The sequence below is a fragment of the Lepidothrix coronata genome, unplaced genomic scaffold, assembly GCF_001604755.1.
Source record: "Lepidothrix coronata isolate B3197 unplaced genomic scaffold, Lepidothrix_coronata-1.0 Scaffold152, whole genome shotgun sequence".
Taxonomy (NCBI): Eukaryota; Metazoa; Chordata; class Aves; order Passeriformes; family Pipridae; genus Lepidothrix; species Lepidothrix coronata.
The window spans coordinates 2,309,367-2,335,968 of record NW_016690332.1 but is presented as its reverse complement, the minus strand read 5'-3'; the positions used below and the strand labels follow the sequence as shown (position 1 = coordinate 2,335,968).

The 26,602-nt window shown below is 37.2% G+C and overlaps 1 protein-coding gene across 3 annotated transcripts; it reads right to left on the bottom strand.

Moving 5' to 3' along the window:
* Positions 1-1,410: 1,410 nt before the first annotated feature.
* Positions 1,411-26,381, bottom strand: PRPF4B (pre-mRNA processing factor 4B). Of its 3 annotated transcripts, XM_017828758.1 has the most exons (19): positions 26,263-26,356; positions 21,331-22,524; positions 18,222-18,395; positions 17,798-17,953; positions 16,985-17,066; positions 15,306-15,516; positions 12,938-13,011; positions 11,518-11,608; positions 10,998-11,145; positions 9,630-9,767; positions 8,323-8,476; positions 7,292-7,406; positions 6,689-6,840; positions 6,131-6,217; positions 4,675-5,451; positions 4,116-4,161; positions 3,506-3,592; positions 2,644-2,689; positions 1,411-1,599 (listed from the first exon to the last, which is right to left on the bottom strand). In XM_017828758.1, exons 1-15 carry the CDS (start codon positions 26,298-26,300, stop codon positions 5,248-5,250), a joined length of 3,018 nt encoding a protein of 1,005 aa, XP_017684247.1. In that variant the 5' UTR covers positions 26,301-26,356; the 3' UTR covers positions 1,411-1,599; positions 2,644-2,689; positions 3,506-3,592; positions 4,116-4,161; positions 4,675-5,247. The 3 variants fall into 3 exon arrangements, with proteins under 3 accessions (XP_017684247.1, XP_017684246.1, XP_017684249.1); XM_017828757.1 differs by lacking the exons at positions 1,411-1,599; positions 2,644-2,689; positions 3,506-3,592 and having other exon boundaries at positions 3,889-4,809; positions 5,170-5,451; XM_017828760.1 differs by lacking the exons at positions 1,411-1,599; positions 2,644-2,689; positions 3,506-3,592 and having other exon boundaries at positions 3,889-5,451; positions 26,263-26,381.
* Positions 26,382-26,602: the final 221 nt, after the last annotated feature.

Genomic DNA, 26,602 nt, shown 5'->3' with positions numbered 1-26,602 from the left:
CATCAATGTCTGTTTGAAAACTGGATATGCAGAATGTCAAACCCAGGCTATTAGATACCCTTTATGCTGCTTAGACAGAAGGTGACGTAGGGTGATTACCTCTTTTCACCAATGAAGAAATTCACCTGCATCCTCTAAGAAATCATACTTCTGCCAGGTAACGTATCAGATTCTGTGATAAATCTGCCTCTGCAAAGTGACAGGTCTATTGTAGCTGCAGGTTTAAATTGGCTTTCAGAAACTTGTAGAACATGTCAAAGAGAGTTTCACTAAATCTATGAAAAGATCCAGTTCCTGTAAGAATATGGGATTAGGTTTTTGACGTGTTACCGGAAATCAAGAGTGCTTTCTTTTTTGAAGAGCTTTCTCTGCCTTAGTGTGCCCAGTAACCTTCGTTATTAACTTCTTGTTTCTCTGTAAAGCTGTATAGCCTTTCTTTTCCTACTATTCTTGGTAGCTAGTATCAGTCCCATTCTTTAAACAGGGTATACTTCAGTTGTCCTCAGTGACCCTAGTTTATTTTTACATGAACATAAAGCCACCTTTGTTGGACTCTCACTTGAGAAGTCACACTTTTAAGACTGAACCATGAACAGCTGTAGACAGTGACTGTATCAGTTATGACATATTTATTTCTACCTGCCCATAAGCAGCCTTAAATTGAACCTTTGTAAATACTCTGTTTTCACTATTTTATGAATAATTATCTCATACCTACTTTGTAGAAAGATCTGGGCCCCAACCATCAAAATCAATGTTTATGAAGAAATAATCAAGATAATGAAGAATTCAAAAGGTGTATGACAGAAAGAAGGGCAAAAGTTTTCATTTAGAACAAGTATTTGTCATAAGTTTAAATTAAGTCTTAGTTATTTAAGGACATGAAAGTCTAGGAGATGCATTTGGTAGTCTTGCTTCTGTACCCCCACACAAACATAGTTAAGATTAATAATGTGACATAATTGACAAGTTAATAAAGGAAAGCACACACTCTATCCCACTTCACCATGCTGCTACTCCCATTGGACTGTTTTTTTTTTCCTTATAAAGATTAATCTGTATGTATGACTTCTCTTCACTGTACTCCAATGCAATTCTTTCATCCCCTGACTCATACAGGCTATTATCTTGCTATAAAAGATAAAAAAAGGCACAGGGAAAACCCAAAGTGAATCCACATGAATTATTTGGTGCTGAGAGGGCTTCCAAAACTGGGGGAGAGGCAACCTAACAAAAGCTCCATTTTACATACTTAGGAAGCCTTCTTCCCCAATTTCTTTAATGCCTCCTACACCTGAGCAGATAACCCCATTCAAAGAATTATACTTTATTTTTAGCATATTTAAAAATTGTTCATATACTTCACAGCTTTGTAGTAGGACATTTTTAAGCACAACAGAAGACAGGATGTAAGCAAGTTTCAAGCATAGTTTATTAATTTCAAGCAATTGCCACTTCTCAACATCCTCCACCCGCATTACAACTTTACACATACTGTAGAAGATCCCTCTATCTCCAGCAGTATCACAGACTGGTCTGCCTTCTGTGTGTGGGTCAATATACACATAAAGGTTCTTCAGAGGTTTAATGCCACTTACCCTATGTACGGAGATAAAGTATTATTAAAAAGGTTTTAAAGGAATCATTATCTTCTACTAGAAACTTTTAAATGGTAATTAATACTTAAACTATAGTAGTATACTCCAAGGTAATAAAAACACATTCTAATTCCACAGGGCTGGAATCTTGTTTTTTCTGAATGCTTGGCAAACTGAGTATGTGAAATATGAAGCTCCTTGTCACCATGAGGGAGAAGGAAACAGAAATCAGCACAGTAGCTTCAGCCAAACTTTCTGTACAGAGGACCTCTGGTGAAGATACGAATTATATCTTTGTGTACAGGAGGAAAAGATTAAGTTATCCTCCCTCTTAGATCAGCTGAGAAATAGTTCACTCTGTAGCACAGCTGTTCTGCTTGCACCCAGCCACAACCATGAGAATTCAGCTGACTGCAGTGGCAGCTGCAGCTACTCTACTCTCCTCAGAGACCTCAAGCTACTGGGACAGGTATTGCCCAAAACTGGAGGTGTTCCTTAAGAGTGTCACAAAGTCCTCAATTCCAGAGGTTTTTGAAGCCAGAGCTAAAGATCTTCTCTTGTTGCCAACAAGAAGTATCAGCTGCATGAGGAACTGAAATCCACTTGTTTTGCATAACCTCTGCCAGCTAGTCTCTGTATCAACAACTAAGTTTGACAGAATTAAAATATATAATGAACCTACTGAAGTCAAAGAAAAAAGCACAAAATCTGCTTAAATATTTACTTAATGCACACATTTTAACCAAATATAATGGCTGATTTTTTCCTAAGTGTCATAGACTTTGTTCTGATCATCCTATCATTTTAAGAAAACTACATTTAAAGGGTAATGTTTATTTACCTACTTTTAATCACAATAAAAAAAAAAATCTCTCCAACCAGAAATGAAACAATCTATGTAACAAATTTTAATACAGCAGGTATGTTTTAGCACTTATCAGTACTGCAGCAGTGTTAATCAATTCTAAACTGAAATGCTGGAAACTAAAAGTTTAAGACAGAACTAGATGAAGAGTATTTTTCATATCTTTTATAGGACAGAAACCTTTGTTCATGTCTTCTGGTAGCCATCATCTTCTTTTGAGCTGCACCTACAACACAAAGAACAAGTAAACGAGCAACTTTATGCTTCTCCAGAATAGCTTATAACAGTTCTGTAGGCATTAAGGGGCATCTTTTCTACTGCTTTGTTTCTGTATCACCAACTCATTTCACTGTTTCATATCCCTATTTTAAGAATAAAGTACAAAGCAACAGAAAGAACACGCTATTACTAATCTCTGCAAAAGTGCCCTCAGAAGCGCTGCCTATGTTGTAAAAGTGCAAGTTATACTTTCTGTATTTAACTACTAAGCAACTAGTGTTTCACTAAATGTGAAAGCTAACTTTTTTCATTTCCTGTATGAAAAAGATACCTTAATATGTGGAAATAAGGAGAGATTGTTTTTAATTAGGGATTTTACAAAATAAATTGAGAAGAGACAGGTTAAAGGTTCCAAATAGGCATACAAAACCACCCATCTCATGCTTGTTTTCGTAGTTAGTTCATTACATCTCCTCGGTGGGGTATTCCCCACCAGCAGAATGACCTGCTTTGTGGCATTTTTCCATTCTTGAGTGCACTAAGAGTGCATGATTGTTGCCATTATGTACCTAGATGGATACAAAAATCCTTCTTAGTTCAAAGTATTATAAAGTATGTGAAACCAGTGGGTTTTTCACAGCTTGTTTGAATATATTAATAAAAAATGAAAAGACGAACTTCTTAACATCATCAAAGAGAACATTAAAACAGCAGTATGGACCTGAAAAGTTTGATTCTGTTTTCCTCACCCTGTATAATGAACTGTCTCAAGCTTTTTTAACTCGTTGCTAAATGTTTATCTACACATGCTGTCAGAAATAACCTTGTTAGGAAGGTGAAGTTGGTGTCTCAGCAAATCAGACCCATGGAGTAGGCGTTGAGTGGCCTGTGACTCGCTTTCCTTTTTTCTCTTTCAGCACCATCAAAAGGAAAAGTGAGAAAAACAGCACAAACATTAGTTAAAGCCTGAATTTAATCCCATGTCCTACAGGAATAATTTAATTACAATGAAAGCAGACAGACAGTATCTGTAGGGTTTTTTGCTTTGCTTTTGTTTAAGCAGTGATAATTATATATCCAATTAACATAGCCTATTGCTCTCCCAAAGATCATAACATTTAATAATTCCTTTAATTAAATGATTAATAGGAAATGCAGGAGTGGGTCTTACGAATTACCTGATTTACCATCACTGAAGACAGATTCTTTTAAAAATGGCTACAAATGCCTTGTTCACAAAAGACTTTATTATCTAATGATGCATACTGAAAACATACAGAAATCTGCATGGTCCACTTTACATGCAGCAGAACAATCTTCACTTTACAATAAGTAAGTGTCAACTGTTTTATGCAAGAGACAACACTTTAAAGTCACATTTCTTAAAGAAAAGCTTCATTTACAAAAGAAATAAAAGGTAAAGAAGCAATTACCGCTTTTAAAAAGCAGCTGCTTTGTTCAAGAGTGGAAGGTTTATGCCTGTATTGAAAGACAACATGATCACAAATAATGAAAACAATGAACAAATGAAACACTTTTAGCATAAAGCAGTACACTTTCAAAATGACATACAAATAGTTAAAAATTTCTTTATGTTGTCTATCTATCCTTTAGATATAAGGTCTTTCAAATGAGATCCCAACATATGTAATTACTAAATGAAAACTCTTCTGTAAGTATTGGTTCTATGTCATAGTGAACTGTATTTAACAAAATGTATACAAAGTCTATAGCAAGTTGATTAAAAAAATTAAAGTAATAAGAAACAGTACACTGAAGGCGCTCTATCCATCAAGTGCGCTCTCTCCAAGTTTTATATGTGATGAACAGAACAGAAGTTGTAACTATGCCACGGTTGCAATGCCAGAAAATAAAACAAGATCATTTATCAAACATGCAGGGAATTCTGCCACAATGCTATTGTCTCTCATTTGTCAGTTGTTCCAGTAAAATAACAGCTTAAACACCGGTGATGTTGATGGGTTAGCTTACCTTCAGTGTACTGAAAGTTGTACACAACCTGCTTTAAAAGAGGAGACCATCCCTGCGGGCAGGCTCAAGAAGGAACAGACCCCCTTCGGCACTGACTACACCAAGGGCATGCTGCTGTGGCCTGCACACACACACCTAGGAAAATGTGAATATAAATAGCATTTATGCTGGCCATTTTTTAAAGACAAAAATGAAGCCAAGTCTGCTTAAAACAAATCAACCACCCAGTATTACTGCTCTCTTTTTTTCTTTCTTTTTTTTTTTTTATAACAGACGCTTTTTTCTTTTTATAATATATACGAACTGCAACCATATACATTAGCATTGTACTTTTGTGCAGTCTTGGCAATTAAAACAGTTCTACAGTGAAAATTTTCACATAAGACACAAAACAGAATTACTCTAACATTTCTAAAAGAAATATCAGCCTTGATGTTAATTCAAATGTATCATTTCTTCCTCAACTTTGCAGGGGAAATATTTATGTTTATATACATTAATAACTGCTGTGAAATTTCTTCAGTCTTTGTGTCTTAGTTACTCAAACCCTTTGAACAGAATTCTTCATCTGGTTTAGATTTTTTCCTGGATGAAGGCATGCTGTAGAGCCTGGTTGATGCTAATCCGTTTAGCTGGGTCTAGCATTAGAATCTGGTCCAACAAGTCCTTTAGCTGGTGTACTTTTTTACGCTGGTCTTCAGGGAGTCGTTGGCACCCAATCAAGTCTGCTAATAGGTCCTTGGTTGGATTAATGGTGCTCATAACAGTAACTTTCTCCTACGAACACAAAAATGGCAACCTTGTAGAACAGAAATAATGCACAAACCCCCATCCATCCCTTTTACAGAGCTTCAGCAGCAGCTTTTCTGCAGGCTTGTCTCATATCTGAGCAGCAACACCCTTCCACAGTACAGCCTCATAAACCATCGTGTGGGCAGAGAAAAGAGCGGAAAGAACTTGGTCGGGGGTAGGCCACCAACAGCAGGTGCATACATGAACCCAACATCTCAGCTGAGAACAGAGGAGAAACTTTCCAGATATGGAAAATTTCCGTATCTGACCACTAATTCCGTGATTCTTGTTAAATATAATATGTTACAATGATACCAAAATTAATAGTGACCTCATACAACATAAGCACATCATACTGATGCTGGACATTCTTCTATAAAATGAAGGCACAATTTTCTTTATTAGTAAGAATAGATTATGTGGAGATATCCTGTACATCTACCAGATTAAACCTAGATTTCTCTTAATTGTGTTCTTACACGGTAGGAAAAAATATCTTTTGGCATTTTGTAACTATATAAATCAGTCCATACTGCTGCAAAAGGACATATTATTAGTTTACGAAGTTTTTTTTTAATTAAGATGTCAGGGCGTGTTTGAAAGACTGTAACAGTAGGAAAGCTTGGAAAAAAGTAATGAGTTAATCAACGCATTGAGGACTTACCCTTTCTGTCACTTTATCTACTTCTATATACATAAAGTTGAGATTTTGATCAAAGTGCTGATCTTTGAACACACCTTTTCGAATCATCTGGAAAATGAGGAAGAGGTAAGAGTTTCAGGCAAGTTCTCTGTGTCTTACGTATTTCGCAATTAGCATCCATGTCTACTAACTTATCACAACATGAATAATTTAATACTAATGAAAAATATACCAAAAAGACAAGAAAAAATCTCTAGATTGAGTAAAAAAAATACAGTTAAAACCAGTTGAAAAAGGACAGTATCTTCCATCGACTTACGTATTTTTTTTTCAGGTCAGTGCTTAGAAGGTTTCTGCTTTCACTTTATACTTAGTCTATGAAAAAGAAGCTGTATACTTTCACTTTATAAGATTTTAAATCAATATCAATTACACAGTCAGAGCAACATCTGATACTTACTGTTAAGAGAAGATGTACATGATAAAAAACAGAATTCCAGGAGAAAAAAGAATATATGTTCTACTGTTCATTGCAGCAGTTTCAGATATTAATTAAAATAATGCACTTATTTTTCTTACCTTGTTTGGCATCTTTCCTTTGAGATCCATGGCAAGCTTCAACATATGATTATTGGTTTTGCCAGGAAACAGTATTTTTCCTGTATAAAGCTCATATAACGTGCAGCCTACAGACCACATATCTATACCATAGTCATACATTTTTCCTATAACTGAAACAGAGCAATACCAGTTAATTCCACAATAGCAGCCATACAATATCACAAAAGCAGACAGATGAAAAAATTATGATTTCTAAACTATATTGGTGCTGCTCCTCTTAGGAATTAAAATAAAAGAAGCATGCAAAATTTTAAAATATCGCTATTTTAGAAAGGGATACTTTACCTACCACCAAACTAATCAGCAAAAAACCAAGTCAGAACAATTACTACAAATTAAAACAAATTAAAACTATAACCCAACAGAATGACATCTCCCCATCCTCACTGAGCTGACCACCACCACACATGAAAAGTCATACAAGTGCTTTCAAAGTCTGAATTTCTGACTGCCATCGTATTTCCAGAGTCATGTTTTGCTAAGACCTGAGGGTAAATTTAAGTCGAATTCTCATCTGCTACTTGCTATGTGATGCATGTAGAGAATCCAAAATGTACTTACTGATTTCTGGAGCTCGATAAAATCTACTAACTAGATAGGGTGTGATGTCATTATCTGCAACATGTGAAGCTGATCCAAAATCACAAAGCTTTAGTATTGTTTTAGACTCATTCACCTGAAAATTAAACATAAATATCTATTAGCATCATTTGCAGACAGAATTGACAACAGCACTGTGAAAGTGATAATATATTTAAGTCAGAGGTAAGACAAATATTCAGCCTTTAAATTGGAAGTTTCCTTCCTGTCTGTATTGTAATAAAACTGTAAAACTTTCTCAAATTGAAAGTGACAGTTAATGCCTTCAGGTCCTACAAAATACAAAAAAAAAAGAGGTCAGTTTCAGGTACTTTTTCCTGATCAAAATATCCTTGGTGGACCCAAATTTCATTCCAGGTACTGAAATTTGATCAGTTTAGACTTGAAACTCCAGTATCCAGAGTACCACTCCTAAAACAGCATATTATTCAAATATTTCATGCTTGCATAGTAAATTTTAATGCTGTGATTGTAATACGAAGACATTCTAGATAAATTAAAAATCTGAGCTTGTCACAGGGATGACCTCCAAGAAAACCAAAGGAAATCTCTTGGATTTCTCTGATGTAGCTCCCATGCCCTAAGACAAAAGAGGAATTAAGGACCTTTCCCTGTTATCTCACATAAACAAAATCTCCATCCAGACTCAAATAACCTACTTCCATTTAACACAAAGGAAGAACATTTTTCAACTATCAATGGAAAACTTCCAAGTATTTCTCCTAAGAAAAGACACTGTCTTACTTTGGAAAATCTGCTTTCTATAAAGATACAAGTGGATTCACGTTCGTTTGAAAAAGATTTTATTTAGATGTTTTATTATATTTCCTACTTGCTATTTATATCACAATATCATTTTATATCGAAGTATAAACCTGAAATATTTTCAGTAATTTTTGACTTCACCTAAATTAACCAAATGATATAAATTTCAAATATGTCATTGTACACTATATACCGTGCAAAATAAATTTCAATTATTTCTTACTTACCAAAATATTATCTGGTTTAATATCTGCATGTAGGATATTGCATCTTTTAAGCAGTTTTAAAGCCAGGAACAACTGCTGGCTGTAGGAACGCACTGCTTTAATATGGAGTCCAACATCTTTCCCGTACTTCTTCAACACCTCTCGTAAATTCATACTGTTAAGAGACAGGGAGAACGAAAGAATAGAAAGGATCTTAACAAAGAAAAACACAGCAGCCTCCTAAACTGTAAGACAAACTTGAACAAACCAGTTAGCTTTAAATATCTTTTGAGAAAAGCAGCGTTCAACTTAACATACTACTGTTAGCTACAGCAATGAAACAAAAAGATTGGTCAAGATCTATCCCATACTGTATATACACTGGACTGACTTAGTTCAGAGCACATTTTTATTCAATTTTAGTTTGAGAGGATTTATTTGCACACGAACAGCATTTTCTTAACAACTGTAAAGCCTTTGAACTCATTTTCTTCAGAAATAAATGAAAAAGAAAGCATGCAAAAGTTGAAGAGAATTTTTGGCGACTTAAACAGCAGATAAAAAGACCATAATTCCAGGACAAAAGCATAATTGTATATAAATAATATACAAGTGCGTTATAAAGAGATAGCGCAGCACAAAAAAATTAATTTGTTATATGGGTTATTAATGGAAATACCATAGTAATTTTATAAAATTTGCATTGTTTCACCATATAACTTATCTTCATCCCAAATATGGCAAAAATTAAAATATGACATACACAGAAAACATAGGATATGAACAACAAGCAGGAATGGGGACTAAGACAATTAGCATATCTGTATCTATCGTGAAACTGTCTACAATTAATGTGTCAAAGGAGCTTAATTACTTAAACAGAAAGTGAACATGAAAAGAAACCACTGTAACAATTTTCTTCCTCAGACTGTTTACATATATATACACATATACACATTCTTCACAGAATATACAGCGTTTGCTAAACCTGCTCTGGGCTTAATACAAACCCTTAAAACAAAGAATTATGAAAACTAATAAACTTAAAGAGCAGTACTGGTGAGAGGAACCACCTTTAATACATTATTTTGTTTCAAATATTTTCCAGGCAGAAAGCTTACATCAATGCTTAAAGGAAATCAGAAGTAGTTCAGTAGTCTGTGGATTTGTGCCTCCAGATAATTATTTTTTGTTGTTTGAAAGTTCCATGCATTCTCGAATCTTGGCAATAGAACAAAGTACCAAAACAATAGCCTAAACTGGAAAGGTAAAGAACACTCAGTACTACTTTACCTTTTACAGAGAACCCCAAACATTTGTCATCTTACCTGAGTGGCTCAAATACCAGACAGAGATGTTGTTTGTGGTAGAAATGCCTAAACAACCGCAGACAATGAAACTTGTCATCAGGATCAGCATCATTGAGTTTCTTTAAAAATTCCAGTTCTTTTAGGCCAGTTTTTTGCCTGAAAACAGAGGAATGTGATTACAAAACAAAATCAGATAAATTCCAATAGTTTTTTAAATCTAGATATTCACTTGTGTGGTTATAATTATCCAGGAATGAAAAGTGTCTTGTCATTACTTAATGTACCACATATTAAAAAAACTAAAATCACAACAGGGGTTTGGTGTCAGTGTCTACACACTGGCTAAGTTTATTTAATTCTCATCTTCACTGTGCCTTGTAACCTACTTATCCCTTCCTCCTCACTCCCAGTTGCATGCAAAGCTAAAACTGGATTTCCTCTTGTAATATGACACTGAAATTTCAAACAGCACTCACCTGAGAAGTCTATTTTTTTTTTGAAAAATACTTAATCACATCATTAAAAGAAGATTTAAGCTGAACTGATTATAGATTCAATTACACACCCAAGCTTAATATCTATACAACATACCAAACTAAAATAGCTTATCACTCCCCTTTAGTTTTTAAAACTTTTCTAGATACTTATTCACATAACTAAAAATAATCCAGTTATACAAAAAGTAAGACAATTCTCAAAACTTCCAAGGTAAAATGCATAGAAAAGATTTTCTTTAAAGTTGTCTGTAGCAGAAGAGGACATAATAAATGACTGCAGAAATACTGCAGCAGATACTGAAAATGAACATTGAAGACAAGTCCTCAAATAACATAGTTTAATAGATCATATTTGTTAATGTTCATTCTGAAAGACCTCATTTTTTTTTATTTCAACAGTGAGTCTCATCCCTTTTTATGTATATAGAAAAGATACAAAAATAATTAATGTATGGAGGTTGTTTTGTAAATTGCAGATGATTGACTGGGATCCAACCCACAGCCTGCCACATACAATTTGGTCCATCAAAAAAAAAAAGGTTTTTTTACAGTCCAGGACTCCCATCTCAAAAAATTTAAGTCCGGGCAGGCCTCGTAATTAACTGTAACCTTGTTCCTTGCCATGGCTATTCCCTGCAGTTTTGCAAATGAGAAAGTGCCTGAAGAAAATGCAAGTACCCTTCTTCCTGCGATAGCTGTAAAGAAGAGTGGATACATAGTCCTCAAGCGCTTCCCATTATCTGGCTCAAATTTAGCAGAAAAGGCAGGAATCACAGCTGTAATCTGTTACTTCACTTGAAACAAAGGGAGATTCAAATCACATCATGAAAAAAACCTTCCAACTGTCACACATGCTTTATTATTATCATCAAACAAAGACACTACTTACATAAGTTCGTTGTTCCTGATGATTTTAACCGCTACTTCTTGGTTTGCTCTCGCCATGTCCCTGGCTCGCACTACGTTACTGAAGACTCCCTGACCAGTGTAACCATAGACATTGTAACGTTTATCTAGAACTTCACCTATATTAACACCTGAAGGATAAAATCAGGCAATTTCAAATTATGAGTGACATATGCAATGGAACGTTTCATGAAAACTTGCATGAAAAATAAACCATTCTCTATAATTACAAAAAAACAGGGTAAATGGCAAAATCCTTTAATTTTATGGTGTACAAATTATTGTGGAAATTATGGGGAACAAATGGCTATTCTGTAAATCTGGAGTCCTTTGATAACTCAGGTTAAAATGTGCATGCTCATTTCATCCATTACATTACACAATTGGAGAGTGCTCTGTGGTATACCTACATTAGAATAACATTTCAGTACTTTTCCATGAGGATTTTCCCCATTCAGCACTCTCATTCTATCTGTCCCTACTGATCAACAAATACCACTTACGGTAATAGCCTTCTGCATCAGTCCAGTTATCCCTGAGATTGGGGTTTTCTTTGAAGTCTTTTCCAAACCCAGCAGCCCTTAGACGAGCACTCTGAAATAAAAAGAAAAGTAACAGCTTTGCTTGTGTGCTCTGTGTTTTTCCTTGATGTTTACTTACCAAAGCCCTTTTCCCCCTACTGAAACACTGTTCCTCTCCCCAATACAAACACACTTATCTTGTAGGAGGGAGAAACAACTTTACATAAAAAGCTATTTACATACCAGTATCTAAAGTCTGATGCAAGGAAAGAGGATGAGATCAACCAACAGAAGCATTATTAAACATAAACAGGTAAAGTTCCAATTAATACCCACAAGATATTTTTTACAAGTCACATTAGAATGCACATTTTGGACCATCTAAGTAAGACTTCTTATTTACAGTATGTTTAAAATAAAAAATTTAGCAATTTGCAAGGAAAATATAACTCTTTAAGCCTTGAATTTTGGTTCATTCAATGGCACTTGTTTCATACTATTATACATAAAACTGTAACATTACTACAACTGCTGCTCACGTCTCTTAACAGACTTGGCAATATTTTATCACAAATTCCAAACTATGAGTTGCAAAGAATATCTTCAATTGAACAACGGTTTCTGGAAGGGGGAACTGCTTACTTACAAGCCATATAAATCCTCACTTGTAACTTCTGAATTTTTAAAAATACACCCTCACACACACATTTGTTATAATTCATTATATTGGTCATAAACCAAAATTAACTGGAAAATTTTTAAGTTAAGAAGAAAGTTCCTGTCTTGACTTATTTCTTAGTGTTGTCAACCAGCAACAATGCAAGAGGATTTATAGAAAATGGCACATAAAGTCTCAAAACTAGTCACTGGGCTACCAACATTTCCAGGTCACTTCAGCACATGTAGAGAAAAGCTGATGGAATAGTGCAAAAGTAAAACCACGAAATATATCTTTCCATCCAAAAAACCTCACCAAACAAACCACCAGACTATTCCAACATAGCATCATTAGACAATTAAAATATCTTATGCATTTTTTAGTTAATCACACATGAACCTCTGAAAACAGAACAGTGCAACATGGTAATGTTAACAAAAAGCTTAACTTATAAATAGGTTCATGTTTTTGCCCTATGCCATTATAGGTCCTATTCAAACAGCAGGTGAATTCCCCAATTGCTTCCTCTGGTAAAACTCGCACTAATTTCAGCAGGTTTTATTTCAATGAAATACTAATTAAGAACCACTTTGTCCGACTTGGCTGATAAAAAGATTCAGAACCTACAATCCACTTAGCTGCACATGCTTTTACAAATCAAAGTTCCCACAGCACTCAAGTGACAGTGACTAACAAAAATCAAGCAGAAAGAGATCGTACATTTAATCTCCAAGAATTACCTACATCAAAGTATGCAGCGAACATATCATCTGATTCTGTGAACATATCAGGAGCTAGCAGTTTCTTCTGAGATGAACCTTAAAATGAAATTTAGATTACTCAACATGAAAAAGATGTCGAATGATAACTTTGCTACCAGTATAATTTGACACTTGGTATTTTTACAACATAGTCTAAGATCGGTAAGTTGGCAAACAGGAAGCTCTACTAATGTTTCTAGCAAATACCATTTCACATATTTCACATTCTAGAACATAAAACTCAGACTAGTTCTTTAAAACATTCAAAAATTTTACTTCTGTGAAAAACTACGTGTAATAGCTTTCAAGTAATTCACACAGCAGAAAGGAAAAAAGCTAAATATGTACACAATCCCTACAAATAATAACAATATATACATATAAAAACAAGTATAAAACGACTGCATATATGTAACAAAAAATAGTCATGTTTTCAATATACAACTTCAGGCTTTTCTACTAATCACATGGTATTTTGGAAAAAACCAAAGTTGTAAAGCCCAGACGTTGCTTCTTTGGAAAATGTTTTCTCCAACTCTGCCAAAAAGGACCTGGTGTGTAGCTTTTTGTAAAATACAATGTTTACTATTGTGTTAAATGGAAACATTTTTAATGTGGGCAAGATTATCCCTTTCTCACCTTTTAATCATCTTTAAATCCCACAGACATTTTACTTGGTTGATAAGATAAAAGCAAAGAAATATAAATTAAGTACATAGTAGCAAAAGCAAGCAAACTTCAAACTGTTTCATAGCACACATTATGGCAGCAGCCCTTCCTGAACATGGCAAATCACAGACACTCCCTTCAGGATACTAAGCAATGGAGAAAAATAAATGGTTAAGCTCAGAGGCTTCAGGGTCTCGTGATGCATGTAACCAACCACTTCCACACAAAACAACTAGACTGAAATCTGACAGCATCAAAAAATCAGCCATCATGCTGATACTGCTGTTTCAAGATATAGACCCATCACCTGACACTTGTGGGGAGACAGGTTACACCACTGTTCTGAGCTACAGACCCTTCCAGAAACTTCCTCAAATTTTCTTTTTAGTTCCCATTACTCACACTTGCATTGGGCTACAATGAGTTATTACCTAGTTTCTTAGCAACTTTTTGCTCTGGCCCTGTAAAAAGTCAGGATAGAAAAAGAATGGTTTTTGCAAAGAAAGACACTTCACTGCTTTCAGTTGTTGTTACAGCCACCTCCGACCCAGGATCCCATCACTAAATGAAAAATTCCAAGACTTGAGTGTAACGGATGTGTTTTTAGAAACCTTTTTCATGTGTCTATGTGGAAAATGTCTATGTAGTTAAGGGTTATATTTTTCATATGCTTTAGTACACAAAATTAGAAAGCAGTACATGCTTAGACAAAACTCAAAAAATTTATTGTCTGTTACACATAAGAAGACTAAGTCTAAAGTCGTGGTATGCAAATAAAGTGCATAGGACAGTTCTTTTCACAACTGTTGTAGGAGAACAATCTGAAAACACACTCCTCAAGGGAACACCAGGACAAACTACAGAGCAGTACAGCAGTCCCAAAGAGACACAGCTTCATTAAATGGAAGAGAAGCATCCAGTAGAAGACAGTGTATTTAGCCCCCAAAGATATGTGTGGTGCATGACATGAAATACAACCCACTATCCAACTATTTCCCTCTGAGGGGCTGGGCAGGTTCCACAGCCCTTGTTAAACAGTGCTCTTGCAACTAAACTGTAAAGAGAAACTGAAGTAGTTTAAACTATCTCATGTATAACCACACAGCAGCTAGACACACCTTTGACTACTTGGAAGATGTACAGTAATCCACTTTCAAAAGACAAAAAAAGCAACAGATTTTCAATATTACACTGTGCACTCGGAGATGCTCCATTTTCCCTTTGCTGCTGCTGGCAAAAGGCAAGTTTTATATCAAGATTTATTTTATTTTAATATTGCTGTACAATTGATTATATGAAGGGAAGCATAATCTCCAGCTCACCCAAAATAAAGACTAGGCTACATTAAGCTTCTAAGAAAACAACATGCATGAGTAAAAAAAAAAAATTTGGAAGGGTGATTCTTAACTATAAAGACAGACATTGCTATTTGCTCTTCCAAAGGTATAGCACAAATTGTGTTAAGAGTTATTAGAAATATAGAGAACAAGTTCTACTCATATTATCCTTCCTAATGAGGAAGCTTTATTTTAATCTTTTATTTTTAGTACCATAATATTTGTGAAAACTTTCATAAATTCCATCCAAAATGTCAACCTACTTCCAAGTCTGGAAGTATGTAAAGAAACTAAGCAAATGCCTGAGCTTTCAGAAATTGCATTAGACAGATTTCAGAATCTTACCGTTGTTCTGTTCAACTGTCATGAGGTTGTGCTTGGCTTTTACTGATGCTTCAAATGTGTCCACGTTTTCCCGTTCGTACTCCTTAACATCAGCAGCTACTCTTTCTAGTATGTCGTCAGGCGAATTCGAGCGACTACGTGTACTACTTTGAGGACTGCTTGGTTCAGATGGTACAGATATATTACTGTCTTCTGTCTGGCCCTTGTATTTCTAAAAATAAATTTAATTTTTAATGTCACCATCACAGCTTATCACAATTTAAGCATTTTCATACCCACCCTTTCAACGGCTTGTGCTAAACCTTAATCTTTGCCTTCAGAATCACCTACATCTCTAAAGACAAGATTATTTGCAGAATGGGATACAACTTTTGAAAATTGACTTTTTTTCACAATGCATCACAGCCCAGACCATAAGACTGAAAAATTCATGGGTGTCTTTAGGACTTCACATTTCTATAAAAAGCGATTATTATCGAAAATTAACTACTTGGTTATGCACAACAAACTGTCAGCAGCAACAGATTTATTACTAAGCCATTCAGGCACACAAACGTTGAAACAGCCTCAGAAGAAAAATTAATTATGTCTTGCATTCTAAAATCTTTCCCATTTTTATTAGTGTTACGATAGAGAAAAGCAGTTTTTTAGATTCATGTTTTTTATTTGAATTGGAAATCCTATTTATTCATTCATTCATGTTGAAAAATTTCAGAAGCATTAAAAAAATTCAAACAACATCTTTACAATTTTTTTAGCCTTAAGTACTACAAAATTATACAAACCTCACTTCCTACCCCAAAAGCTAAAAACCAAGTTGAATATACGCTGATACCACTCAGGTATCAAAGTCAAACTATTCAATAATACAAGCAGAGGTTTTCATTTAGGGAATGCAGCTCTGGAATTTTCTTCCTGCATGCACTAACATCAGGTGTAACAGGCCTTTAATAAGAATTTATATGGTTTTTCTCAGTCATAGTTTTGAAGGATTTTACAGTGGGCTTTGCATAAAGCTCAAATCAGGAGTGGTATTTTTAGTGCTACTTAAAATAAGCAGTACACTAAAACCGGTGGTTTTGTACATCATTAAATAAATATGCTACAGCATTTTGCTTGCTATATTCTGATTGTGTGCCAAATTTCACCTTTGAAAAGAGATACCTGACTTGTGCTCTACAATTTCATTCCCTTTGGTCACAGCTCCCTGTCAGGGGTCTCAATCACGTACTACATCTGTGACTACTGATACATGTTCCACCTTAAGGGAGGAACCCACGCCAGCGGCTTTATGAAACTTTGGAAACCGACAAGGACAACTTCTACTTGAAAAAACCTGATATATAACTTAGAGCTACACTGACATTATTATATCAGTGATATAGCTACGAAGAAACTCTACAAATGAAAATAATGTAAGAATATTTTTAACATGTCCTAAGACTGTCAGAGATGTTTAAGTGAAGCAAAAAATGACTCACAGAAGAATCACTTCAGTCTTAAAAGCAATGCTGTTTCAATAGAAGTGTAAAGTTTAACAGAGACTAACATTTACAATTAATTAATCGGAAAAATATAGCGACAGTAATTACTATTGTAAGGTAGCAATAGGCAAAGAACCTTACTTTATCCCAACATTTTACACTACAAACATAAAATTAGTGTCTGTAACCATATACCTGAACAATTGCTTGTCGCTGTAATCTCCTTTGTCTTATCTCTGCTTCTTCATCCTCTTCTTCCAAATCAAAGTCTTCAAGACTATGAAAACATGATTATTTTTTTATATAACCTCATAAACAGAAGATTATCTACTGAATGCTACCAAACACAGTTCTTTGGTGTAGAAACCACAGAAGATATTGAACAATATTGTTCAACTGACTCAGAAAGCTACTGTGTATTGAATCCCAGTGTGTATATTTACATTTCCTTACAGAGAAGATTTATCTCTTAGTATCTCATTGGGACATTCTGTAGATCATTTTTAATTGCAAACAATTAACAGCAGTCTTTTAAAAGAAAACAAACAAAAAACCTTCTTCATTTTCACTGCAGCATCCTTTCCTTAATAATTTGATTAAGAATGCATAGTCTTGCACAACTGAATAAGTAGATATTTAGCAAATATAAACACAATTTGCAGACAGCAATGAATCCTTTCAGCTATTACAGTTTTTCCTCGAGCAGTAAGCTTTAGTAATCACACCAAAAGTTTTCACAAGATACTGATCGAGCTGAATTAACAAACCTAGTGATATATCATCCCCTCAGGTCTGCCCACCAGCCAAGGTCTTGATATTTTTCCCATATTCCAAAGTTTTTCAGAACATCTCAGCAGTAATTTGACAAGATCACAAGTACTAAAACATGATTAAGGTTTTAGGTAACAACTCAAAAACTACACCATGAAGATAAGTATTAGTTCATTCTCAGTAATAGTGGAATTATAGCTTTTCAATAATCAATGCAAGTTAGAAATTAATTCTTACTTTTCATCTGATGAAGACTCCTGTTCAGCTTTCATACCCTCAGAAAGACTACCTTTAAATTTGTCTTCTTTAACTTTGCTTCTGCTCCTACGTCTATGGCCACCACGTGACCTGGACCTCCTTCGAAGGCGAGATCTACTTCTTCGGCCTCTATCCCTGTTGATAGTAAGAAGGATTTAGATCTTGGGGTTTTTGGTTTGTTTTTTTGAAGAAAAGAAGGAAAATCTATTCATAAAACATAAAGGTACGTAATGACTCCAAGTAATAAAACAATTTAATTCATGGAGAATAAAATGAATTCAACTATGTTAACACATACAAACATGGACAAAAAACCCCCATAGTCTTTACAGACAAGATAGCAGCCCTTACTCTTGCAGTAATGCTTTACAAAACACACTTGAAAATACAGGGTTGTGTTTACCTTCTCCGAGGAGATCTACTCCGCCTCCTTGGAGATCGGCTACGCCGAAGGGGTGTGCGAGATCTCCGTCTAATGGGGGACCGAGACCTTCTTCTGGATGGGGACCATCTGCTGGGTGGGCTAACATCTTTCGATCTTTCGCGTCTTGACAAAATATCATCTCTGGTCCGCGTTCTTAAAACAGAGGAAGAGAGTGGTAGTAAAAATCAGGAGCAAGCTGAAAACAACAAAAATCACAGTTCCCTCTAAATACTCACTTGAAAAAGTCTTACTGCAGGTGAGGGACCACCAGATGGGCTTCTGAGAGAGAGATGGATAAGTATGCCATAAAGGTGGCTGCCCTTCCTGTGTGTCTCTCCCCACCCTGGGAAGTATGTGCCCCCACATCGGACTAGTTCGGGACAAGTATGGAAACAGCTTGCTAATTACTACCATGCAACTAAGAGAGGTTTTAAAACAAAGCTTGTTTTTTAGGACTTACATAAATAGTGGCCTGTTTTCATGTTTATCAGAAACAGTATTTAAACAATACATAAAGCCCAAAACCTTATTATTGAGGATTATTTCAGCATCTTTACAACACAGTATTGAAATTTATGCTTAGGATCATGCTACTTCACAGTAGTGACATTGATGTCTGTTTCAACTGGGGCACTGGAGCTGCATGGCTCCAACATTTCACACATTCTAATACAGCAGATGAAAACTAGAAGTCTTAATTAACACGTAAACTAACCCTTCTCAAATTAAAAAAATAATTCAAGCTTGATTCTATATACTACTCAAAATTTGTTCATTCTTGTGAATTCACAATTATTCAAGGAAAAAAATCCTTGATGGGACAACAACATTAAAAAGCTTAACTGCAAGACAGCAAGACTTCAATCAAAAACTGGAATGAATGTAAGTTAAAAGTGTTTAAGAACTATTCTAATGAGACAGCATCAGAAATTCTTTGAAAATAGGTCCACACTATTTCAAAGAAAATGTTGCTACTCTATTTAATTTTTTTTCTCCACTCCTTATTTTTCAATTTTTTTAATCAAATTGGAACAACTTATTACAGATGCTATATCTCATCAATGAACAAAATATCTGGGGTCTGAAAGATTAATTGCACTCATTCTGTAATTTTGTTTGTTTGTTTTGAGACAGCTGGATCAGCTTCAGTTACCTTAGCTATATATAATGATCAGGCATACAAAACTGATGCAAAATAGTAAACACTGGGGCAGAAGGAAAATTTACACATATGCAGAGTATTGGCAGTTTCTATGAAAAATTACTGTACTCAAATGCTTGAATAGGCTGATACCTTTAGCCCAATTAATTTGTATTATGTTCTTGTGAACAATATTACACGAAAAGTCACAGGATGAACTGAGTTCCAGGCTTCCTGGCTAATGAAGTGGTTGTACTGCCAAAACCCAATCAAAATATCTGTTACAAAAAATAAACCAGTTCAGGCATCACAGGGATGAGATAAAAAGTAGAAGCTGATTAAGAATTCATAGTAACATCATATAATAAATAACTTCAGTCAAAGACCCGAGAAGTATCGTACATGATTAGAACACTGGAAACAAACTTAAATTACTGGGATTTTTTTGTCAAAACTCTTCATGAAACCTCCTGAAATTCTCTGGCAGTTTGAGTAATTACAGGTAGTTAAAACTCTAACATAGCTGGAATTAGTTCAGATGTCCCACAAAGAAACATTATTTCTGCAGATCTGCAAACACTTCCAGCAGAAAATATTTCTTAGTCCCCCACTCACATGCTGCTCACCACAGAGTTACAGGATTTGACAGCAAAATTCTAGACACATGCATCACTTGAAGTGTCTAGACAACCAATTCAAACTGGCTGCAATGCAAGCTGTCATGAAGAATGAAAACTGAAAGATGCAAAATGTTACAGAAGAAAAGTCAAATACTACGCCAAAAAAATAGGTGGTTGTGCCAATACATTCCTGATGCACCAGAAAGCAGCCAGACAAACTGCTAGCATTTACAATATTTACCTAATCTGATTCACACCACTGGGGCCATTCTCCAAAGAACCCGAAGATACCCTGTACCTGAAGATACCCCATACTTGAAACCAGAGTAACCTTCAGTGATTAAGGCTGAAAGACCTTCACATTTTTTTGGTGCTTATTTACTGAGCTCAGTCTTTGTGGTTCTAATTCCAGTTTAAAATTTATACTTCTTCGTTCTTAATTCTCAGACTCGGTGAAGCTAAATCCCATGATAGAAAGTTTCAAAACATTCATTATGCACTGCTGAACTCTTCTGCCTCTTGAACTTTTTACAGCTAATGAGTTAACTTCCAAAAAGGCATACACTTACATTGTTCTCTTCCTGGAAACTTACCATCCAGGCATTATTAGCTTTCATAGCAATTTCAAGGTAACTGCTTTCTTAGGCTTAATTGTCTTCTTTAAACAATGCCAAGGCTAAACCCATACACTAAATAGATTTCCATTCTTCTCCTTTAAGTGTATGCAAAACATGTTAATTATATACAACAGTCTGATAACAAAGCAACATTACCATCCCTCTAGCAGATGAAAAATACACAGTACTTTTAAAAGAAAAAAAAAAAAGAGACTGAGAGGGACATCTTGATATAGAAGATTTGCTTACATTCATGCATACTGACTCTATCTTAGGGTTTTGAGTCGAAAATGGGGTTAATTACCCACTTTTAGCCAACAGTAATATGTAAAAGTAGAGAGGACTCTCACTCCAAAGAAATTTCTGAAAGCAACAGAACTACTAACAAAGAAACAGAATAGAAGCCAAATTCTGAATCCAACTAAGTGATAGAAAGGAGAACATCGAGTTATAAAACTTGTTCCCAGTAATGGTGTGAGCAGAAAATAACTTAGCACTTTAACAACCACAAGCTGCATTTGCCTGTCTGACAGCTGGGAGTATTTTCAAAAAAACTAAGTACATACAAAGTAAGCTCACAATATAACGCACAACCTGATTACTTTTTTTAATAGCTATTTTCAGAATAAAACAAGGAGGTAAGCACTGAACTAGAAGATATTTTATCCCATGATGCATTTTTGCAATGGCTCATGACATCTTTAAGCTACCTGGGAGAAGAAAGACGCCTCCTTTCTGATTCTCTTCTTTTCCTTTCTGCAGATCTACTCCTCAGTCTTCTAACTGGAGACCGGGTTCGAGAGGGGGATCTACTCTGTTTAGATCTACGATCATTAAAGAGAGGGGATCTGCTTCTTCTTGACTTTTCACGTTGTTTGGGAGATAAGCTTCTTCCTTTTGGGCTACGGCCAGGTCGTCTGGGGGACCTGTTTTCTTTCCCTGAAGAAGCATCTTTAGAAGGAGATTTAATTGGCTTTTTTTCTTTGTCAGTCTCTGATCTCCTAGGTTTTCTATCTTTGGACCGTGATCTTCTATCTTTGGATTTGCTTCTTAGTTCTGTTGGAGATTTAGATTTTCTGCCACGATCTCTGCTTTTGTTTTCATTAACAACTGGAGACTTTCTGCGATCTCTTGATTTACTTTTATCATCAGCCTTATTTCTATCCTCTGGAGGAGATTTAGACTTTCTGTTTTTCTCCTGAGATCTCCTCTTAAGCATTGGGGACCTAGATTTCCTTGTCTGATCTTGAGACTTACTTCTCTTATAAGGGCTTTTGGATTTCCTCCTTTCTTTTGACTTGCTTCTAGTTGTCTTCTCTTTGACTCCATCAACTCCTGTCTTGCCTTTCTTTTTGTCAGACCTATGCCTAGTCCTTTCTTTTGATTCACTCTTACTTGCTTTCTTGGAACCAGTTTTATTGTCCACAGGTTCTAATTTCCCCTTAGTGTTTGACTTTGCTGTAGGTCTCGTTCCATTTCGTGCTTTTTCATTAATCTCCCCCTCTTCTTCAGATCCTGACTCATAACCTTGTAATATTAATCCCATCCCAGATTGGACTTTTCCTTCCATTAATTCATTTTCAAGTTCAGCTTTCAATAATGCTCTTTGTTTCTCCAAGTCTTCCAGAGGAGCTAAAAAATCAATTTTAGTTCTTTTAGCTGGTCCACCTTCTTTGTCAGAGGCATCAGCCACCTCTTTCCATTTATGTTTCTTATGTTTGTGTCTGTGTTTATGTTTTTTGTCCTTGTCTTCTTCTGAAGAATGTTTATGTTTCTTGTGTTTACTTCGGTGTTTGTGTTTCTTTTTTTTGTGTCGGGTGTGCTTGTTCTGAGGTTGGTCTGCCTCTGATACTTCCCCATTTTCTTCATTTACACTTTTCTCGGATGCCTCAGCATCCTCAACCCTGCAAAAAAATAAAGAGATCAGTACTATCAACTTGCTGCAGTCTTTCATCTCATGTTAAGTCAACAACCTTTTTTATCACAAAAACTAACTGGCATTTAATCACTTACCTTTGGGAGAATTAAAAATGTACGACTCATTTAACTAAGTTGTAACAGCAGATACAGTTCCTCACAAACAGACAGTTACTGCTGCACAGCAAAATACTACAGAAGGAAGATACAGCAAATGCACTGACAAAACAAGATATGTGGGTGGAATCAATGCTCACACCTTTAGATTCAATGCTGACAATATCTGTTAATAACATACAACAGTGCTGCATATTTACATATCTTGTCAGTCCATCATTATCTTTTTCACTTGCTGTTCCACTCCAATGCCTAATCCAAGCTATGGATTTTAAAAGTATTTTCCAATGGTAGAAAACAGTTGTGCTCCAAAGATCAAAATTTATTTCAAGGGATGATGCTGACCAGCTAACAAAACCTTCTTGTAAAATCTCACTCAGAGCTGACTGACTCCCTTAACTGAAACTTCCTTCTGTAAGTGTACACACCTGTTAGAAAATCAAGAACTCTTCTTACACATTTGTATTATTTATGCAAGGCAGGGAACACTATTGAGGAACAGTATAAATTAAGGAAGTCTACTTTCAGAGCAGCTTTCTGACACTATACAGCAGATAGCAGCTTCGAAAAAAGTGTGGTAATCTTTCTACCTGTAAAATGGCATTGAGTGAAACAGCTGAAAATAAGTCTGCAGCAGCAGTGTTTCTTCTAAAAAGAATAGTTTCAATTAAGTATAATTTCTTCAAGTAGAAACTTTGAAAATGACAAAATTTAGACTTGATGTTACACATTCCCTTATATTATCTTCCATAGATAGTGAAACTGGCTTAACTACAGGTTTTTTACACTGTTTAGCAAATACCTCCTGATCTCCTTCAGAACATCAATCAAGTTACTGTCTGTGTTAAGACAGACATTTGCCTTTTGAAATCTGTTTCCAAATATTACAGGTGCCAGAGCTCACCTTTCTACAAACTAAGCTAATACTAGCTCACTAAGCAAACTAGCTAATACTTTAAGAACTTAAATGTTGCTCTTTCTGTATCCCAGGCCTCATTAGTTGAAAACAAATCCCCTACACATGACAGTCAGAAGCAGGAGGTGAATGTACACAGAAATGTCAAAATTGTCTTCTGAACTCGACTAGTTTCATATGACAGTTGTTTCTGAAGGTTATGATCAATGATCTGGTAGAACAAATGTACCAGAGATACTATAAGCCAGGTCTAAAGGACGGCACCTCACTATAAATTTGGTTAGTGTCATCCTAATTCAGGACAGGGTCTTCAAACACGCACAGTTACTGACTCTCTCCAGCTTGAGTTAATGCAAATTCTAGAACTAGTAATAATACAGACTTTTCTGCAACATACACTAAAATTATTTGCTAAAACCATTAACATTTTAGTGCTCAGAAATGAGAAACTTCCTAAGGGACTGTTTGAGTTAAAAACATGCAATATTCAGAGACTTCAGACAGAATGCTACACGCCTTTTCTTTTAGATCTTCACCACTACTTCTGCTTATTCAAGGCACATAGAAAGGTTTTTTTCTTAATTGTATCCTCCTGATACTGCACACCATTATGACAAGAGAATATCAGAACAAAAGAGGAAAATCTGCCTTAAAAAGAACTTACTCTAAGTTGCATTGGGTAGAAAAGAAAAAAAAAAAAGGGAAGAAAAAGTATTAAATGCAGAACTTCCACTTGTATTTGCAGTCCCGAGCAAGTATGTCTGTGATATAAGTTGGTTAAAGGGCAAAGAAATGTCAGAAGGAGAATTTTAAGGGCACTATGCATCTTTCAAGATTTCTTTAAGTTGGATACAGGATACTGTAGCAGAGTCTTCCTTCTCTTAATAGCAGAAAGTGACACTGAAACCTTTAAGGAAGTTATTTTATTATATCGCATGTATTTTAAAGTTATGTAATAACCTCATCTTAAATTCTGGAAAAGTAAGCTGGCAGAGAAGGCACCAGATGAGATATAACACCCTAGCAATATCTCAGGCCATTACAGACTGCCAATACAACTGCCAGCTGCCTCTGTAACTCAACAATAAAATTACTATTAAGTTCATTAATATGCACGAAATAGTTCAGATTTTCTTCAGGTACAGGAATATGTTCATTTCAAGTAATTCCATCCAAATGTGGATAAGCTTTTACTTCATTTAAACGCTTCAGAGGTGTATTGACGTGGATGAGAAACCTTTTAAGAAGATTTTAGAAGGAGTTGAGGTAGTTTAGTATGTGCATGTTTAGGCACTAATGGCTTTAAATAGAGACAAATTGTGACCTGATCTTGTTATAGCCCTACTTTTTCCTACTTCAGAATTCAAAAAGAAGAATGATAGGAAGTTCATAAGGATTTGCAAAGAGATTTCACCCATCTTTTCCAAGAGATTTCACCCATCTTTTCCTACATACAAGGTTCCTATCATCAGCTTCTATCTCATCACTTAGTTAACTTTCTCTATGCAATAGTAAACACTCATGTGTTTTACATAGTTCACACGTACACCCACCCTATTTCCTCACTCGTTTTCCACTCCCACGATCAACGATAAAATCAAGCCTCAAATCAAAACTTTTTAAGGCAGAAAAAATACAGAAAGCAGTTTATACAGCTAAAATATTTATACAGCGAAGAAGAGCGATAGAGTAATCATTAGGATGTTAACTCTGGGCAAAATTTCCAGAAGACTGTGTTCACGAGCTCCTGAGTGGGGACAAACCCAAACCACACGGCACTAACCAGGGTGCCAGGAAAACGCACGCCCGGGAGCCCCGGTCTGGCGGGGAGGCGGCAGCTCGATCTCCGCTTCCCAACGGGAGCCGGGAGTTGCCAGTCATTTCGAGGGCTGGAAGGAGGGGCTGGCGGCAACAAATCGCTTTCTGCTTCCCGCAGCACAGGCACTTTCCCTACCGCGAGAGCGGCGGGGCCCGGGGGAAGGAAGGCGGGCGGGAGGTGGGCTCGCCGCAGGGCGGGCAGCGGCTCCGCGGCCCCGGGGCGCCACCGAGGCACCCGCTGGCCCGGAGCGCCCCCGGCCCCGCTCGGACAGGGCGTGTGGGGGGGCGGGGTGGTGTGTGAGTGGCGGGGGGGGGAATCCCGGGCAGCGCCGGCCCGGACCCACCTCAGGATGCCCAAGTCCTGCGCGCCGGGCGGCGGCGGCCTCGCAGCCACGCGGAGGAGGCGCCCCCCCAACACACCCTCGATCCCCTGTCCGGCAAACCCGGTTCCCCAGCGGCGATCGCCGCTCCCCGTGGCCGCAGCGCCCCTGGGGCGGGAAGGCGCACGCGGGACTCCCAGGGACACGCGCCCGCCGCTCCCGGCGCCGCTTCCCTTCCCTTCCCCCTCCCGCGCGGCCCTCCCGGATCCACGGGCGAACGCAGTGTCCCCGGCCCCGCCGGGTCGCCTCGCCGCGAGCCCAGCCGCTCCTACAGCAACCACTCTGCCCCGGGGCGGCCGCCTTCCCCCATCCTACTCTCCTCATCCCCTCCTCCTCCCTCGCCACTTCCACCCGGGCCGCTTCTCGTCCTCCCCGTCCCGTGTATGTATCCCCCCGCTTCAGTCCCCTCGCCCGCGCTTCTCCCTCCGCCTCCCTCCTCCTCCCCGAGACGCCGCGGTGAAAAGACTCCCCCCCAGCCCCAGCTAGTCCCTTACTCGGGCGGTCGCTGCTCGGGCTCGGCCGCGGCGGCCATTTTGAACTTCCGAACTCCTTCGCTGCCGCCGCCGCCGCCGCTGGGAGGGGGGGGAGGGCGCGGGGCCGGAAGTGAATCCCGCGCGCGGGGCCGCGAGCGCGGCGGAGGCTCCGCCTCCTCCCCCAGGGGCGTCAGGGGGGAGGCGGCGGGAATGGAGGCGGCTGGGAGTGAGTGGCGTTGGCTGGGATATCCGGGGGTGGGGAGCGGGGGGGCGCTGGAATAGGTTGTTCAGAGAAGCTGTGGATGCCCCATCCCCGTGAGTGTTGAAGTCTGGCTTGGCTGGAGCTTGGAGCAACCTGTTC

Bases quoted from the DNA above. Each gene is read 5' to 3' on its own strand.
- PRPF4B (XM_017828760.1), bottom strand. From the start codon at position 26,300: ATGGCCGCCGCGGCCGAGCCCGAGCAGCGACCGCCCGA. The intron at 13,012-15,305 runs GTAAGATTCTGA...TTTCATTTTAAG, and splicing joins GACAGTTGAACAGAACAACG to GTTCATCTCAGAAGAAACTG. The intron at 6,218-6,688 runs GTAAGAAAAATA...CTCATTTTCCAG, and splicing joins AAGGAAAGATGCCAAACAAG to ATGATTCGAAAAGGTGTGTT.